General features: G+C 41.7%; 1 protein-coding gene across 1 annotated transcript in view; it reads right to left on the bottom strand.

The window, feature by feature from the left end:
- The window catches only part of HEPACAM2 (HEPACAM family member 2), a 97,687-nt gene that overhangs the window by 44,007 nt on the left and 35,210 nt on the right, over positions 1-18,470 (bottom strand). Inside the window, exons 2-3 of the mRNA XM_075827719.1 lie at positions 7,570-7,926; positions 4,282-4,566 (exon numbers count right to left, since the gene is read on the bottom strand). Coding sequence (XP_075683834.1) covers positions 4,282-4,566; positions 7,570-7,926 — 642 coding nt within the window. The remainder of the gene's footprint in view (positions 1-4,281; positions 4,567-7,569; positions 7,927-18,470) is intronic.

Below are 18,470 nucleotides of genomic sequence, written 5' to 3'. Positions count from 1 at the left end.
ACAGTGGTGCTAGTAGATAGCAGAGCAGTGAGATACCTCCCTGCTCTGCTATAGTGGTGTCGCTACCGCCGTAGTCGCCACAAGCAGCTGCTATGGCTACTACAGCGGTAGCGACGCCACTGAGTGAAGGAAAGGTGGCTGCTGAGTTGCCGGGCCCGGGCGCTTCTGAAACAAGCAGGGGAAGGGAGCCAGCACTGGGCCCCCTTCCACCTGCTGGAGTGATGCGCCCTACTATATATAATACATGTGTATATATATACATATACACTACCGTTCAAAAGTTTAAGGTAACTTAGAAATTTCCTTATTTTTGAAAGAAAAGCACAGTTTTTTTCAATGAAGATAACATTAAATTAATCAGAAATACACTCTATACATTGTTAATGTGCTAAATGACTATTCTAGCTGCAAATGTCTGGTTTTTAATGCAATATCTACATAGGTGTATAGAGGCCCATTTCCAGCAACCATCACTCCAGTGTTCTAATGGTACATTGTGTTTGCTAACTGTGTTAGAAGGCTAATGGATGATTGTGCAATTATGTTAGCACCGCTGTAAACAGTTTCGCTGTTTAGAGGAGCTATAAAACTGACCTTCCTTTGAGCTAGTTGAGAATCTGGAGCATTACATTTGTGGGTTCGATTAAACTCTCAAAATGGCTAGAAAAAGAGAGTTTTCATGTGAAACTCGACAGTCTATTCTTGTTCTTAGAAATGAAGGCTATTCCATGCGAGAAATTGCCAAGAAACTGAAGATTTCCTACAACGGTGTGTACTACTCCCTTCAGAGGACAGCACACACAGGCACTAACCAGAGTAGAGAAGTGGGAGGCCCCGCTTATATATATAATTTACATAAAGCCCTCATTGTATGAGTAGTTACGAGATATTTATAATATCGGATCACCTGAGATTACCTGTTTTTTTTCGACCTATTCCCGTGGGCTCATGTCATGTACATAGCAACTGATAATACCTGGTGATTACAAGCTACAGCCAAGCCATGGGCATGAAATCAATGCTGATGTTCTACCTGTGCGTCCCCCGGCAGATAAGCTCTATAGAGAACTCATCGGAGTCTTTCACTGCTGTTTACCGAATGCCTTGTAAAATCATAAATCACCTGTTTTGCTGAGACTTTACTGCTGCGGGTTTGGTGCTGATTGGTTATGTCAGCAGCACCCTGCCGCCCATTCTATCACTGAGCAGATGGCATGTACTTAGTGCGAGGGACCTTTTTATCATTGCACACCCCCGCAGTCTCAACATATGGTACATGGAAACCTAGCGAGCAGGCTCCCTTACTGCAAACATGTTATTGACAATATATAGATGGAAATTTACTGCTGCCATATTCTGCACACAGGCGGTTAACTCTTTGACAGATGGAGACCGGACCCGGTCACTGCAACTCATGTAACTATTAGAAAGGTTCTTATCAACAGCGGTGGTGGGTCATGTACACACGGGGACGTCAATTACACATCATTGGCTATGGATTAGATTCATACTTGCCAATTCACCCAGATTGTCCAGAAGACGCCCGAAAAAAGGGGGTGACCTGCTGGAAGACCAGTCAAGTCTCCTGGGCCCCGCGTCCTGGCTATTCACCTCTGTTCATTCCTGCAGTCCTCTACACTACGGGGCCCGAGAGTGAAGAGGACTGCAAGCTGCAGGAACGAGGAGAGGTGAGGATCTGCAGAGTCTGGTCTGAGGTCTGTACTTAGGGGTCTGGTCTCAGGTCTGTATTTGTTTAGGAGGTCTGGTGTGGGGTCTGTATTTGTTTAGGGGTTTGGTCTAGGTTCTGTATATGTTTAGGGGTACTAGCCTGGGATCTGTATTTAGGGGGTCTAGATTTTTTTAGGGGGCTGGTCTGGGGTCCGGATATATTTAGGGGTCTGGTCTGGGATCTGTATTTGTTTAGGAGGTTCGCTCTGGGTTGTGTATTTGTTTAGGGTTCTGGTCTAGGGACTGTATTTAGGGGGGGTCTGGCATCTGTATATGTTTAGGGGTCTGGTCTGGGGTCTGTATTTAGGGGTCTGGTCTGGGGTCTGTATTTGTTTAGAAGGTCTGGTCTGGGGTTATGTATTTAGGCGTCTGGTCTGGGGTCTGTATTTAGGGGTCTGGTCTGGGGTCTGTATTTAGGGGTCTGGTCTGGGGTCTGTATTTAGGGGTCTGGTCTGGGGTCTGTATTTCTTTAGAAGGTCTGGTCTGGGGTCTATTACTTTAGGAGGTCTGGGGTCTGTATTTACTAAGGGGTCTGGTCTTGGGTTTGTATTTGTTTAGAGACTGGTGTGTGGTCTGTATTTGTTTAGGGGTCTGGTCTGTATTTGTTTAGGGGGTATAGAGTATGTGGCCTTTAAAGGAAATGTAATTGATGGCCTATCGTTAGATGGCTCTGGGCAAGCTCAACAGTGCCCCTTCTTTTTACAGATTGGTTGGAGTCCCAAGGGTGGGACCCCCATCAAACACTATCCTAAGCATGTTCGATCAATGTTATTTCATGAAAACCTCTTTAACCCGTTAGTGACCGGCCTATAGTATTTTTACGTCGGTCACTAACGGGCCTTATTCCAATGCCATAGACTTTTTACGTCGCGGCATCGGAATAAGTAAACAGAGCAGGGAGCTGTCAAATCTCCTTGCTCTCAGCTGCCAGAGGCAGCTGAGGGCTGGGAGCGTCTTTGCTCTGCCGGGTGAGATCGATATTAGTATCGATCTCACCCGTTTAACCACTCAGATGCGGTGCTCAATAGCGAGCACCGCATCTGAGTGGTTTTGGAGAGAGGGAGGGAGCTCCCTCTCATCCCACCGACACCCGGCGATAAGATCGCCGAGTGTCTGTGTCTCCAATGGCAGCCGGGGGCCTAATAAAGTGAATGAATGCCGGAGGCATGACCTAGCAGATGCCTGTCCGTTTTGAATGGACAGGCAGTAATACAATGCAATACAAAAGTATTGCAGTGTATTATAATAGCGATCGGAGGATTGCATAGTGAAGTCCCCTAGTGGGACTAGTAAATAAGTAAAAAAAAAGTTTAATAAAGTTAATAAAAAAAAAATGTGAAAAACATTTTTAAAACCCACTTTTTCCCCTTACAAACTGCTTTACTATTAAAAAAACAAAATAAAGTTACAAAGTTACACATATTTGGTATCGCCGCGTCCGTAACGACCCCGACTATAAAGCTATTACATTATTTAACCCGCAAGGTGAACGCCGTGAAAAATTAAATAAAAAACGACTGAAAAATTGCTGTTTTCTGTGAATCCTGACTTTAAAAAAATGTGATTAAAAAGAGATCAAAAAGTCGCATCTACTCCGAAATGGTACCAATAAAAACTACAAGTCTTCCCGCAAAAAAAAAGCCCTCATACAACCGCATCGGCGAAAAAATAAAAACGTTACGGCTCTTCAAATATGGAGACATAAAAACAAATAATTTTGAAAAAAAAGCGTTTTTACTGTGTAAAAGTAGTAAAACATACAAAAAGATACAAATTTGGTATCGTTGCAATCGTAACAACCCGCTGAATAAAGTTATTGTGTTATTTATACCACACAGAAAACGGCGTAGATTTAGGACGCAAAAAAGAGTGGCGAAATTTCTGATTTTTTTTCTATCCCCACCCCCAAAAAAAGTTAATAAAAGTTAATCAATAAATAATATGTACCTCAAAATGGTGCTATTAAAAAATAAAACTTGTCCCACAAAAAACAAGACCTTATACAGCTATGTCGACGCAAAAATAAAAAAGTTATAGCTCTTGGAATGCGACGATGGAAAAACGTAAAAAATAGCCTGGTCATTAAGGTCTAAAATAGGCTGGTCATTAAGGGGTTAAAACCCTTATATATTTTTTTACTAATTAAACACACATAATGAAATATATTCCTTTTACTAATTATTTTTTTTCAGCAGCTGCAGAGATTTTCTTTACAGCAGGCACCAAACATCAAAAAACAACCTGTTGACTGCTATGGTAGAGTGTAGTGAGCATGCTCTGTGTCACGTGCAGAGGTCACTGTGTAGGGAGAGGGAGGAGGGAGGAGCTGAACTGTCCTTATAACCTATTGTCAATGGTGTGATCCGGTGTTATCTGCCTCCACCTTTATGATGGAGATGTCACCTTTCATGGTACACAGTACAAGCTGAATAGCGATCTCTACAAAATAAGATCACTGCTGTATGTCACATATTTCCAGTTCTGGGAACCTCCAGATACATTTATATACACAGTTATATTATCCTGGTGGCTTCTAATTTCTCTAGTACTCACAGTATATAATTGGCGCAATGGTGTCACTTTCTATTTCGCTGATGTAATTTGAGGCCAGGCAGCTGTAATTCCCAATATCGTTCTTCATTACCGGTGCTATTGTGAAGATGGAGTTGTCCCGGGAGAAGCTATAGGTGGAGCTGGTTTGCAGGGGGCTTCTATTTTTTAGCCATTGATATCTTACTCGAGTCCCTTTCGATACGTGACATTTAAAGGTGAGGTTCCCCACATACTCCACCGCTCCATACGATGGCTCGCTGGCAATAATGGGCTGCGAAACTGGAACTAAAGAGAGGAGGAAACAGAACTTATGTATAAAAAAATAATAACTATGTGATGAAAATGTCTTTTGTATTTTTTTAAAAACATTTAACCAAAATTTAGAAGGTCCATATTATTATTATTATTATTATCATTATTATTATGAGTAACAATATTACAGATACAATTAGGCTGGGTTCACACGACCTATTTTCAGGCGTGAATGGGTTTGCCGACGTACTGTGCCGACGACCAGTAATTTACGCGTCGTTTTTTGACAGCTGTCAAACGACGACGCGTAAATTGACTGCCTCGGCAAAGAAGTGCAGGACATTTATATACATTATATGCAGGACACTTCTATACATTATATGCAGGACACTTCTTTGAAATGTAATTTGAGCTGTTCTTCATTGAATTCAATGAAGAACAGCTCGAATGTTCGGCCGTCAAAGACGCCTCGCATAATGCGAGGAGGAGCTTTTACGTCTGAAACGACGGTGCTGTTTTCTCCTGAAAACAGTCTGTAATTTCAGACGTAAAAGCCAGCTAGCGTGTGCACATACCCTTATAATTTTTCTGTATTATACGTTTTTACATTACATTCATTTTACATTGCAGATTTTATCTAAACATTTTATATACATATTTTTTTAGATATCCAACAAACAATAATTCCACTGATAAACTAGCACGCAGTAGCTTGATGGACTGGTATTTTCTGAATACAGAACTATATAGTATGGTGGGCGGCAGTCTGTTGTAGCAGTAGAATTGGCCCTGGTACCTGAGGGGGCTAAAGGCCCCTCTGCCACATAAGTAGACAGACACCAGTATTATAAATGGCACATGGTAGGTGGGGGGGGGGGCTCTTACATATTTTGCATTGGGGCCCAGGAGCTTCAAATATATCTGGGACTGGAGATGCATAGGGGAAAAATACAATATACCAAAAATTCCAATAATCTGTATTTTATTTTACCATTTATTTTTAGTTTTTTTGGTAGTTTACCGTATTATTGGAAATATTCATTTTAACTAGATTATTTTAGGCTTGTTGACATTGTATATTTCTCAGATAGCGTTCATGTAAATGATGGTTTTCATGCCGCGTGTTGTATTTGCTCATGGACTGTGACCAGGAGTAACAGATGTCGTATTCACACTGTTTTTATATCTACTATTTACCGACTATTGTTCCAAAAGTTACACCTGAAAAACCGAATCTAGAGCAAATACCACAAAAATGTCTGGCCGGTACATAATCAGAAGAGAACTCTTGTGTTAGTTTGTATATGAACCTTTGCGTTGTATCATTTGTGTCATTTCAGATTTGGTTTTAAGCTCGCAGTTTTGTATGATAAAACTCAGAGGATAGTTAAAGGGGTTTCCAGTTTATAAATAAAATTTTCATATACACTGCGAGGAAATTCTAAATAATAGAGGTGGGGTTCTCTTTTCAGGATCGTTATTTATGTAGCGCGCCACTTTAATACACTACTTTTAGAGCGTCACGTTGCATAAATAGCGTAGCGTGCCATAGCCAGCTATGTAAATAGAGTGGCGCGCTGCCTGTACAGTTGGCGCCTGCTTGATCTGTGGCTCTTTCTGGTGTGATGCCTGGGCTGTTATCAGCATCCCCTACGTCTCATGCTGTTTCACTAAAACATTGAGCGCCAGAGAAACTGCAGCTGCATCTCCCTCCTCCCCGTCTTTACAAATGTTTGGCTGCTGGAGAGGTTTCTGAACATTTACAGGGAGCCTGCAGGCAGGGAAAGGGGCACAACAGGTTGCCGGAAGGTGGGAAAGGCGTCAATAGGATATTTCTTGTATATTCATGTACTACTGGTATAAAGGCTATGGACACCTTGATGGTCTTTTTTTTTTTTTTTTTTTTTTTTTATGTTTTAGGTGTTTTTAAATGTTTTTTTTTTAATTGATTTTTATTAAAACATTTCAATCATTTTTTAGACGTAGCTTCTAAGTATCCTCTATGCTTGATGCAGAACAATACGCCAATTTTGGGGGGCACTATTAGACATATGCCGCTCGAGGTCATGTGATCCTTCCTCTCTTTCTTCTTGTTTTCTTCTGATCTGTAAAATGGCGGTTGCCATTTTGAGTGATTCGTGCTGGACAAATACCAAAATTTTCAGATTTGCTAAAATCCAAAACTTTTGGGAAATTCGTAACTAATTTTTTTTCGTGTAGAATCGATTCGCTCGTCTCTAAACACCACCTTTTGTTTTTCAAACCTACAAAATGTTGGATAAAAGGGTGTAATGTTTCTAAACTATAAGTGACTAAATCAGAGGTGTAGCTTGAAGCTTCGTGGCCACTATGTTAAATATATTTAAGGGTCCTACAACTATCAAGTGCTATTTATAGAACTGGCGGACTATTATTCGACATTCGGACCATTGGGCACGTTCACACACTAGGACCCAGGGGCGACTGCTATCTCTTCACCCTTATAGTTACACCTCTGAACTTAAAAAAGATCGTCAGTGATCTGCTCTACTATAGATGCACTTAGCAGTCAAAGCTGTTCATGTTTAACGTAAGTATCTAATCCATCTACAGTTATTCACTGCCTATGCTGACTAGTGTAGCGCCTTTTTTGCAGTTTAAAGAGGATCTATGTTATGCTGCTGTATGTATGGGACAAGTCCACTCTACCATAAGCCCAAACGGCACGAAAAATATTTTGAGTTGTATTCAGTATTCTGTTTTCCTTTTAGCTCATAGCTCACATATCCCTTCAGCCCCTACTTAGTCAGTGTCTGCATGGAGCATGCCCTGCTGAAGGTCATTTGGTAGATGTACTGTTAACAGCAGTTACTGTCTGCCTTCTCCAACCATGCACAGTACAAAGCCTTACAGGATCTCAGCCAAGCTGTGGGGTGGAGTTGTCAACACAGTGTTGACAGATTCCAGTAGGCAACCTGTATAATTTTTAACGGCCAAAAAATTCGGATTTTTTTTTTTTACTGGTAAAATTTTGTTTTAAAGTGAAGCACCACTTACCATGCACGGTGACTTCAATCTTCTGCGTTGCTGACATGGTGGGTTCTCCTTGTATGTTGACTTTGACAGTGTAGTTTCCCTCATCACTCAAATGTAATGAATTTATCAGCAAGGAGGCATTTGGTGGATTCATTGTAAACTTGTGCTGAAATTCCAGATCTGGTAGAAACGTGTCATTGAACGATGTCAGCAGACACGCAGGAGGAGCCGACGGCCTTTCAAGCATCCATATGATCTGAACCCCAGATGCCGGAGCGTTGACGTCATAATGGATGGGCAACGTAAGAGGCTGTCCCTTGATGCCGTGTATGGTTGGGGATGGTGCCGTAAGTTTCAGTGTAGAGCAGGTGCCAAATACTTTACAAGAACAAAAAAAGGAAAAAAGGAGAAAAATGTTAACACAGCATGAAACTTTTTACCATGACTAGGATAGTGGAAACATCCAATTTATAATGTACTGCTGCACTATGGAGAAGGACGGGACATGTTCACGTTGCTCTTCGGCCAAAGGAATTTGGGACCTCGCGTTCTCAGCAAGACATAGGTCAGACCCCAACCTATTTTACTTTTATGACCTATCTAATAGACAGATCAAAATGCTTAAGGTTCACACATACAACTATCCATGATGCTTCATTTTCCATGTGGTGGCGCTCTAGGGGAATTGAGCACACTTGTTTCCATTGCAGCTGATAGCTGAGGGACCCAGCAGCATAACATCCACCCTATCTTGGGGGGCTGTTCTAAAAAAAAAAAACAGGTTTTCCATTGAAATCAATGAGCTATCTGTGTAATTTATGGAGATCCTAGTTCCACAATTCTAAACGGGAGACCCCCTCTATTAAAGAGATTGCTTCATCAAGACAACCCCTGTCCATATGCCCTATTAGGGAATATGGATGTTATAGAGGGGAATCTCCAAATTAGGACCTGCTTGTATGAGCCAGAACGGAGAGCGGCCCATGTTCTGGCGGACCCAAGCTTTCCATTTATTATATGCCAGGTCATTCATCTGAATGGCCACCATGTGATGCTACATTTCCACTGGCAAAATCTGCTGTTTACCGGAGGTCCTGGGAGCCGGCTGCAATATGAAGAGGTTGTCTGATGAGACGACCTCTTTACTCACGATCACCTAAAAGGGTAAGGGAAAATGGGTTTTCTAAACCAGACTTTACCTTTAAAGGGGACTTTCTGGGATTCTAGACATTTTATGGCCCTACTTGAGAAATACTGATATGGCTGAAGTGATGAGTCGACATTAGTGACATGATCATATTACATGTTCGTAAGTCAATGACTATAGCAATGTATACATACAGTACTATTGGATGATGCAGGGCTTTTTTATTAGTTTTTTGTACTATTATTGTAAAACAAGTTATAACTGATGACATCATCCTCTATCCCCCTTTTTGGGTCACTGATACTTGTCTTGCACATAAATCCGCCAGGGTTAGTGCACATTCAGCTCCGATAAACCACGCCATGCTGCATCGTACAGTGATCAGGAGACTATTGACACAGACCTGTATTGTTCAAGCTACTTGTTTGCATTTCCCTGTTTGCAAACTGTGCAGGTACATAAACCCAGGCACATTGTAATTCATTCCAAATTATTCTCAGGTCGAGATGAATGATGACAAAAGGGTTATGGAGGTAATATAACAACGGGACTCCTTCTCCCACCCATTAACACAATGGTACCAGGATGAAAACTCCCATCATAGCAGCTACTGAAGGGGTCCTAGAACCAACACCTATCATAGGCACAGATCTACTGCAATACTACACAAATGCCAAAGATGTACCAATGACCACCAGGCGAACTGATGTTATATGTACCAATGACCACCAGGCGAACCTGATATGGAATGTACCACGGACCATCAGGAGCCGTATACCACAACCCCCCTTTCCCTATTCTCATTGGGTTTGGCTTTACGTTGGGTGCATATGTCTAGAAATTCTCCGGATGTATATTCCAGACATAAAGCCAACTGTATATCATACATTTGCAGACATCGACCATAGTCCTCCATTGTAAAAAAAATACATCTATATATTTTTTGAGAGGACCCACTGTGTAGTAAAGCGCAGCAGGCTACTCTTTCCTACCCAATAAAAAAAGTTATGCGACATATACCTGCCCAGCAAATGCCAAAAGAACACTCCATTGGCATCCGTCGGGCCCATAGTGGTCTTTGGACCTGTTTTGCTTATGCATCGGGAAATGGTCCTAGCCCATAAACTAAAGTAGACCCCTATGGTTCTGACAAATGTACCATCGACTGTGTCACGCACTGAAAGCAAAGCCAAGACACGATGTGAACAGAGCCATAACCTGACATTGCCCAATGAGACTACGCCTTGTCATCAAATGTTTGGCTACTGGAACCCTCCTCCGTGATCTCGGCTGACACTGGTGGCACTTACACATTTCTGCAGGGAAAATCTAATGTTGCAGAGCGACCAATGAAATCAATGGATGCCATGTTGCTCTTTACAGTGACTCTTTGCTCTGTCTAATGGGACACGGGTGGGTACACCAGGATATGGCTGACATCAGCATCAACCGGATAACAGGTCCCAATTATTCTACTTTTTACCGTATTTCAATGTTCTTTGGTTACTAAATGGTGAATGGAATTATCTCCTACTTTTTTGTCATCTCTAAATATAGTCCTATTAGATCATAGTCTGCCAGGTTTTTGCACAGCTTGCTCTTCTGGAATAACATAGGCTGAAGTAAAGTTATTTTCTTACATAGGAGAAGTGCGTCCCATTCAGGCTATTATCCTATAAATAAATGTTCCTTTTATATGTGGGCTCCAGAGAGAAGCGCCTATGGATATGACAGAGGTTATAAGTATAATATATGGAGGGGGGTGAGCACTATTTACCCACAGATATCATGGGAAACGTTAAGCGGTTTAATATGAATGTAGCATAATGTTGTCTTGTCCATTTTAAAGGGGAAAGGGTTCCAAGTGCGTTGGGGACCATGACAAAGATGGCAAAACACCCCCTTCCCCCTTTACCATTAATTATTCTCACTGGACTATATCACATATCTTTACATAGGGTTGTTTCAGGGATTAGTGACAATATTCCTGTAATATTCCTGGAGGTCTAGAGTGGACAAGCTTAGTATCTCTGGTGGTCTAGGGGTTAATACTGATATGCATTATCTATGGTGGTCTAGGATGGTTATGGGGTAATATCTAATATCAGTGGTGGTCCAGGGTGGTTTATTGCTTAAAGGATATGTAAACCCTTAAAATCTTTTTTTTTTTTTTTTTTTACAATAAAAATGTCTATCAGTGTGATTGGTGCTACTTTGTAATTAGATTTTATTAAAAATAAGTGGTACTTTGAGATACAGCTGCTTTGTATCCTGTATACAGAGCAGCTGTATCTAAGACCTCATTTACACGAGCGTAATATACGCGCGTGCTTTTCACGCGTGTCGTACGCACCTATATTACTCTATGGGGCAGTGCAGACGATGCGTGAATTTTGCGCAGCGCGAGTGCGTTGCGTAAAACTCATGACATGTTCTATAATCGTGCGTTTTTCGCGCATCACGCACCCAATGGTGCGTCAATGGGTGCGTGAAAACCACGAAGGTCGCACGGAAGCACTTCCCTGCGAACTGCGTGATTCGCGCAAGAGCTGTCAAACTCTGAATGTAAACAGAAAAGCACCACGTGCTTTTCTGTTTACAAACATCCAAACCGAGTGTCTTAGAGATGAGCGAACCGAACTTCACCGGGTTCGGCCGAACTCATTTTGACCGAACCCGGCAAAAAATGTTGCGGTACGCGACGTCAGGAGACAGTCACTGTCCAGGGTGCTGAAATAGTTAAACTGGTTCAGCACCCTGCACAGTGACTTACGATCACAATATACATGAACGTGTAAAAAAAAAAAATGAAGTTCTGACTTACCGATAACTCCCGGCTTCTTCCTCCAGTCTGATCTCCCGGGATGACAATTCAGTCCAAGTGACAGCTGCAGCCAATCACAAGCCAAGCACAGGCTGCAGCGGTCACATGGACTGCCGCGTCATCCAGGGAGGTGGGGCCAGATGTCAAGAGAGGCGCGTCACCAAGGACGCGTCACCAAGGACACGTCACCAAGGCAACGGCCGGGAAGTTCTCGGTAAGTACGAACCTCTTTTTTTTTTAAACAGGTTACTCGATATGGTGATCGGAATTCACTGTTGAGGGTGCTGAAAGAGTTACTGCCGATCAGTTAACTCTTTCAGCACCATGGACAGTGACTGACGTCGACTAGCCTCATCTCTATGATGGCGGCTGCGCGAAAATCACGCAGCCGCGCATCATACACGGATGACACACGCAGCTGTCAAGTGCCTTTTTTTGCACGCAAAACGCTGCGTTTTTTCCGCGCGCAAAACGCACACGCTCGTGTAAATCAGGCCTAACTCTGAGACCTGAATCTGTCAGGTCAGCAGGACTGGTGGGTTCAGGGACAGCAGGTCCTGTTATGAACTTAGATGTGATTGATAACAGCTGAACCCGTCAGTCCCGCTGACTTGACGGATTCAGATTTCAGCGCACGATACAGCTGCTCTGTATACAGGATACAAAGCAGCTGTATTTAAAAAAGTCAAAATAATTTTTGATAACAACTAATTTGAAAGTTGCACTAAACACACTGATAGACATTTTTTATTAAAAATAAACAAAAAAACTGTATAAAAGTTTACATAGCCTTTAACACTATTTTATTACACTATACTGCATTATATAATGCCACCGCTGCATTAATTAGGACAACCCAATTGGTCCTAATTAATGCAGCGGTGGTTCGGAGAATTGTCCAAGATTAGTCTGTCAACAGGACTAACTCTTCTCTCTGACCACTTGTTGTGAGCCCGGTGGGCTGGAATTATTTTCTCTCAGCAAGTTGCTGTCAGGGCTGTATACTATAAGAAGAGAGTCTCACCACCTCCTATCCCTGACTACCTTGTCTGAGCCTGAATATATGTTACTATTGGGCTATATGAGCCATATTTTATAATATACTAATAAAATTCAATTTTAATCGTTCTAATCAGGCAGTCAATCAAGAAATCTTACAGAGCTCAAAATTCCCCACTTCCTCCACACAGCCATAGAGTAAAATAATACAATTTTCCCTGCCTGCAGTCACCACTAGGGGGAGCTGTATTAAGCTCCTATCAAATAGCTCCTCTTAGTGGCCACATAAATAAGTTTTTTTCATTAAAAACTAATGGTTTCAACTAAACTGCTCAGAGGGAAATTTGTTGGGCCCAGAAAACCCCCCTAAATTTGCCCATGTCCATTGCAGCCAATCAGATAAAAGCTTACAGTAACGTTATAACAATGTTCACTGCAAGATCTTATTTGATTGGTCAGTATAACATATTAGTGGCAGTATTATACTCTATTTATTTTGTACTGATCACGTTATGATTTATTCTCCGTTCACATTCAAAGTGCAAGTACCAATTCTGCAAATTGCTACTTAGGGGTATGTTCACATGGATTATTTTTGGCCGTTTTTCGGGCCAAAAACGGCCGAAAAATCGGAAGCAGAACACCTCCAAACATCTGCTCATTGATTTCAATAGGAAAAACGTGGTTCTGTTCTGACAGGCCGTTTTTTTACGCGGCCGTTTTGAAAAACGGCCGCGTAAAAAAACAGCCACGAAAAAAAAAGAAGTGCATGGCACTTCTTGGGACGTTTTTGGAGCCATTTTCATAGACTATAAAAACAGCTCAAAAAACGGCTGTTAAAAACGCAGCGAAAAATGCGACTTTGAATAAAAAACTTCTGGAAATCAGGAGCTGTTTTCCCTTGAAAGCAGCTCCGTATTTTCAGACGTTTTTTTAGTAAGCGTGTGAATATAGCCTTAGTGCTCTCCTGAGATAATCATGTCAGTTTAGCTCTAACTGTGTAAGGCCTTATTTACACGAGCGTGTTAAATGTCCGTGTGACGGCCGTTGAAACAGCGGCCGTCCCACAGACCTTTGTAATTCAATGGGGCCGTTCACACAGCCGTTGTTTCAAAGGACCGTGTGAAGGGTCCGTGAGAAAATAGGACATGTCCTATCTTTTCATGCGTCACACATCCCTCCATAGACTCTCATCTATAGGGGATGCGAGACATCACGTCCCGCACTGCAGTTTTTCACGTCCGATGTGCGCCACGCTCGTGTAAATAAGGCCTAATTGTCACCTGACCTCTCACAATACACTGCATTCCGGTAAGAGGAAATTAGACCAATGCTCTACTTAACTTTGGATATTATTGGAGGAGAAAACATCAAATAACTCAAAATCAGTATAAAATGTAGAAAGCAATATATTTGAAAAGTTACTCAACATTTTTTTGATGCTTCAAGTTTCAAAACTACAAAAATGTTGTTTAAAAGAGGAAATTTTCTTAAATTAAGGCATTTACCAGTATAAAATAAGGGCAATCATGTTTTTCTAGGGGTGGGCGGAGGGTAGTGGACGTATTTTAAATCTTGGTTAGACTTAAACCTGTGCCTCTCCAGCTGTTGTGAAACTACAACTCCCAGCATTCCTCGACAGGGGGCAAACTGGAAGTTGTAATTTCACAAACGCTGGAGAGCTATAAGTTAAAGTGTAGATAAACGTTTGACAAACTTCTGACGTCATAGTGACCTGTCAGAAGTTTGGATTGGTGGGAGTCCGAGCACTGAGACCCCCACCAATCGCTAAAACGAAGCAGCTGAAGCCCTCGTGTGAGCGCTCAGCCGCTTCGTGTCTGTTCGGCTTTTTCCGGAAATAAATGTATCAGTGTACAGACTCACACGAGCTCTTCATCTGCTTCGCTCTAGCGATTGGTGGGGGTCTCCGTGCTCGGACCCTCACCAATCTAAACTTCTGACATGTCACTATGACATGTCAGAAGTTTGTCAAACATTTAGCTACACTTTAAAGACTCCTGGTCTAGACAGTGAAATGATGAAGCAACCGGAATAAATATGGATTGTCTGGATCTTCGGCTCTATTCACATCACGTTTGGTATATACACTCCCGGTGCATATGCTGAATGTATTCATAGGGTCCTATCGACTGATGTATCCCAATAGATTCTTCTTTTGGCATACATCAGGGAGGTATGTGTCGGCATACCTTTCTTTTACTGTATGAATAGCATATTCCAGCTGCATGCAGTAAGAGAACATATATTGTGCTCGTGCATTATACTTTTTTTTTACAATAGGACCCTATGATCAATGTTATAAGGACAGACAGATATCTCAATGATTATCAGCCTTAGAGCTCATGCACATGGCAGTATTACGACAAGCTCCAAGTTCTATGGTGCCATAACACGGGAACGATACACTTCTATAGGGCCTTACTGTACCTCCGTATCCATGCAGAGGTTTTATTTGTCGGATTCCAAATGCGTCTGACAGAAAACAATCATGGTATGCTCCATCGGACTCCCTATTATGGAGCAAACCGGTGTATAGGGCACAACAACCACATGTGAAGACTCAACACTGAGCATCATATCGCGACATATGGAGTGCCTATGGCATATAAATGAGGCCTTATATGGTTTCCTATAGCCTTGCACAGGGTTTTATATATATATATATATATATATATATATATATATATATATATACACATACACATACATACACTTAGTCTGTATATATATAAAAATATATATATATATATATATATATATATATATATACACTACCGTTCAAAAGTTTAGGGTCACTTAGAAATTTCCTTATTTTTGAAAGAAAAGCACAGTTTTTTTCAATGAAGATAACATTAAATTAATCAGAAATACACTCTATACATTGTTAATGTGCTAAATGACTATTCTAGCTGCAAACGTCTGGTTTTTAATGCAATATCTACATAGGTGTATAGAGGCCCATTTCCAGCAACCATCGCTCCAGTATTCTAATGGTACATTGTGTTTGCTAAATGTGTTAGAAAGCTAATGGATGATTAGAAAACACTTGAAAACCCTTGTGCAATTATGTTAGCACCGCTGTAAACAGTTTTGCTGTTTAGAGGAGCTATAAAACTGACCTTCCTTTGAGCTAGTTGAGAATCTGGAGCATTACATTCGTGGGTTCGATTAAACACTCAAAATGGCTAGAAAAAGAGAGCTTTCATGTGAAACTCGACAGTCTATTCTTGTTCTTAGAAATGAAGGCTATTCCATGCGAGAAATTGCCAAGAAACTGAAGATTTCCTACAATGGGGTGTACTACTCCCTTCAGAGGACAGCACACACAGGCTCTAACCAGAGTAGAAAGAGAAGTGGGAGGCCCCGCTGCACAACTGAGCAACAAGACAAGTACATTAGAGTCTCTAGTTTGAGAAATAGACGCCTCACAGGTCCTCAACTGGCAGCTTCATTAAATAGTACCCACAAAACGCCAGTGTCAACGTCTACAGGGAAGAGGCGACTCCAGGATGCTGGCCTTCAGGGCAGAGTGGCAAAGAAAAAGCCATATCTGAGACTGGCTAATAAAAGGAAAAGATTAATATGGGCAAAAGCACACAGACATTGGACAGAGGAAGATTGGAAAAAAGTGTTATGGACAGACGAATCGAAGTTTGAGGTGTTTGGATCACACAGAAGAACATTTGTGAGATGCAGAACAACTGAAAAGATGCTGGAAGAGTGCCTGACGCCATCTGTCAAGCATGGGGGAGGTAATGTGATGGTCTGGGGTTGCTTTGGTGCTGGTAAAGTGGGAGATTTGTACAAGGTAAAAGGGATTTTGAATAAGGAAGGCTATCACTCCATTTTGCAACGCCATGCCATACCCTGTGGACAGCGCTTGATTGGAGCCAATTTCATCCTACAACAGGACAATGACCCAAAGCACACCGCCAAATTATGCAAGAACTATTTAGGGAAGAAGCAGGCAGCTGGTATTCTATACCAAAAAACAGTAAACCAAAAGACTATCCAGGATAAAACAAGCACTCATCTGGGTAAGAAAATTAAATGATTGATATATAAATAATAAATATATCTATAAATGTAATAAAAAATAAGTTTAATACATAGAAAAAAAGGGGGGGGGGAAGTGATACAAACAATTCCCACAATTGCATATACAATAATACAAAACTATTTAAAAACTACCTGGCCAGGAGAAATAATAGGTATGTATAAATATAGGCATCAAAATGCTCAAGGAAATACAAAAGGATATATCAGAGATACAGAAAGGATATATCGGCAAGGTGCATGTAGCAAATTACAGCCTAAGAGAAACAGGTAAATTCAAACCGGTCAAGACAGTAGAATAATAAGGCACATCCAGGAATAAGCAAAGAGAATATAGATGATCCACAGATTTTTCGCATACTCATCTATTGCGTGCAGATCAGTCCATGGATGGTCTTTATCTTTATTAAACTTTCAATGCAACTTGAACAGCCATGTACATCTGACCTTTAGGAACGAACTTTTGGTCATTTCAGATCCTTCAAACAGGCGGATTCCTGATCATACACCGAGTGGATTTTTCCTTGCTTCCTTATCCGTAACAGGATGGATTGATTCCCGGGTACAGGTGAGGGCTGTTGTAGCGTGCATGCAAAATCCTTGCTTCGGATTTAAAACAGCCAATTGATATCCTCTAGGTGTTGTGTCCCATACCTCGTAGGTAGTAGAGGTTAGGAATCTCAAGTCCAGAGACCCAGTAAAAAACGCCGGCCAAGGTAGTAGGTAACAAACCAAGCGTGGTTTGAGGCATGGAGTTACAGGTAACCACGCCTGAGGAAAACGGTGTGATGACGTCTCTCACCACCGTGCATACGTCTTACGCGTTTCATCCCAGCTGGGACTTCATCAGAGACAGGAAATCATGTTCACGATAGTACCTGCTTATATAGCACAGGTTATACCTGTTTTGTCCTGGATAGTCTTTTGGTTTACTGTTTTTTGGTTTAGTTACTAGGACGGCACCGTGTGGCTCCCCAACCACAATATTCTGGGATTCTGGATATTTCCCTTCATTATTTTTTGTTAGCTGGTATTCTATCTGTAATGGAGTGGCCAGCGCAGTCACCAGATCTCAACCCCATAGAGCTGTTGTGGGAGCAGCTTGACCGTATGGTACGCAAGAAGTGCCCATCAAGCCAATCCAACTTGTGGGAGGGGCTTCTGGAAGCATGGGGTGAAATTTATCCCAATTACCTCAGCAAATTAACAGCTAGAATGCCAAAGGTCTGCAATGCTGGAATTGCTGCAAATGGAGCATTCCAAGACCAAAGCAAAGTTTGAAGGAGAAAATTATTATTTCAAATAAAAATCATTATTTCTAACCTTGTCAATATCTTGACTATATTTTCTAGTCATTTTGCAACTCATTTGATAAATAGAAGTGTGAGTTTTCATGGAAAACACAAAATTGTCTGGGTGACCCCAAACTTTTGACCGGTTATGTATGTATATATATATATATATATATATATATATAGTCTTGAATTTGGGAAGATTACAATGCCAAATGTTAAGGCCCTGCTCACACAGTTTTTTTTCGCAGGCAGAAAAAATCTGCCTCAGAATTCCTTCTGGAATTCTAAGGGTATGTGCACACACACTAATTACGTCCGTAATTGACGGACGTATTTCGGCCGCAAGTCCCGGACCGAACACAGTGCAAGGAGCCGGGCTCCTAGCATCATACTTATGTACGACGCTAGGAGTCCCTGCCTTGCTGCAGGACAACTGTCCCGTAGTATAATCATGTCTACAGTACGGGACAGTTGTCCTGCAGCGAGGCAGGGACTTCTAGCATCGTACATAAGTATGATGCTAGGAGCCCGGCTCCTTGCACTGTGTTCGGTCCGTGACTTGCGGCCGAAATACGTCCGT

The sequence above is a fragment of the Rhinoderma darwinii genome, chromosome 5 (assembly GCF_050947455.1).
Source record: "Rhinoderma darwinii isolate aRhiDar2 chromosome 5, aRhiDar2.hap1, whole genome shotgun sequence".
Lineage (NCBI taxonomy): Eukaryota > Metazoa > Chordata > Amphibia > Anura > Rhinodermatidae > Rhinoderma > Rhinoderma darwinii.
Note: the sequence above shows the minus strand (reverse complement) of the source record. Positions and strands in the feature narration are given on the sequence as shown.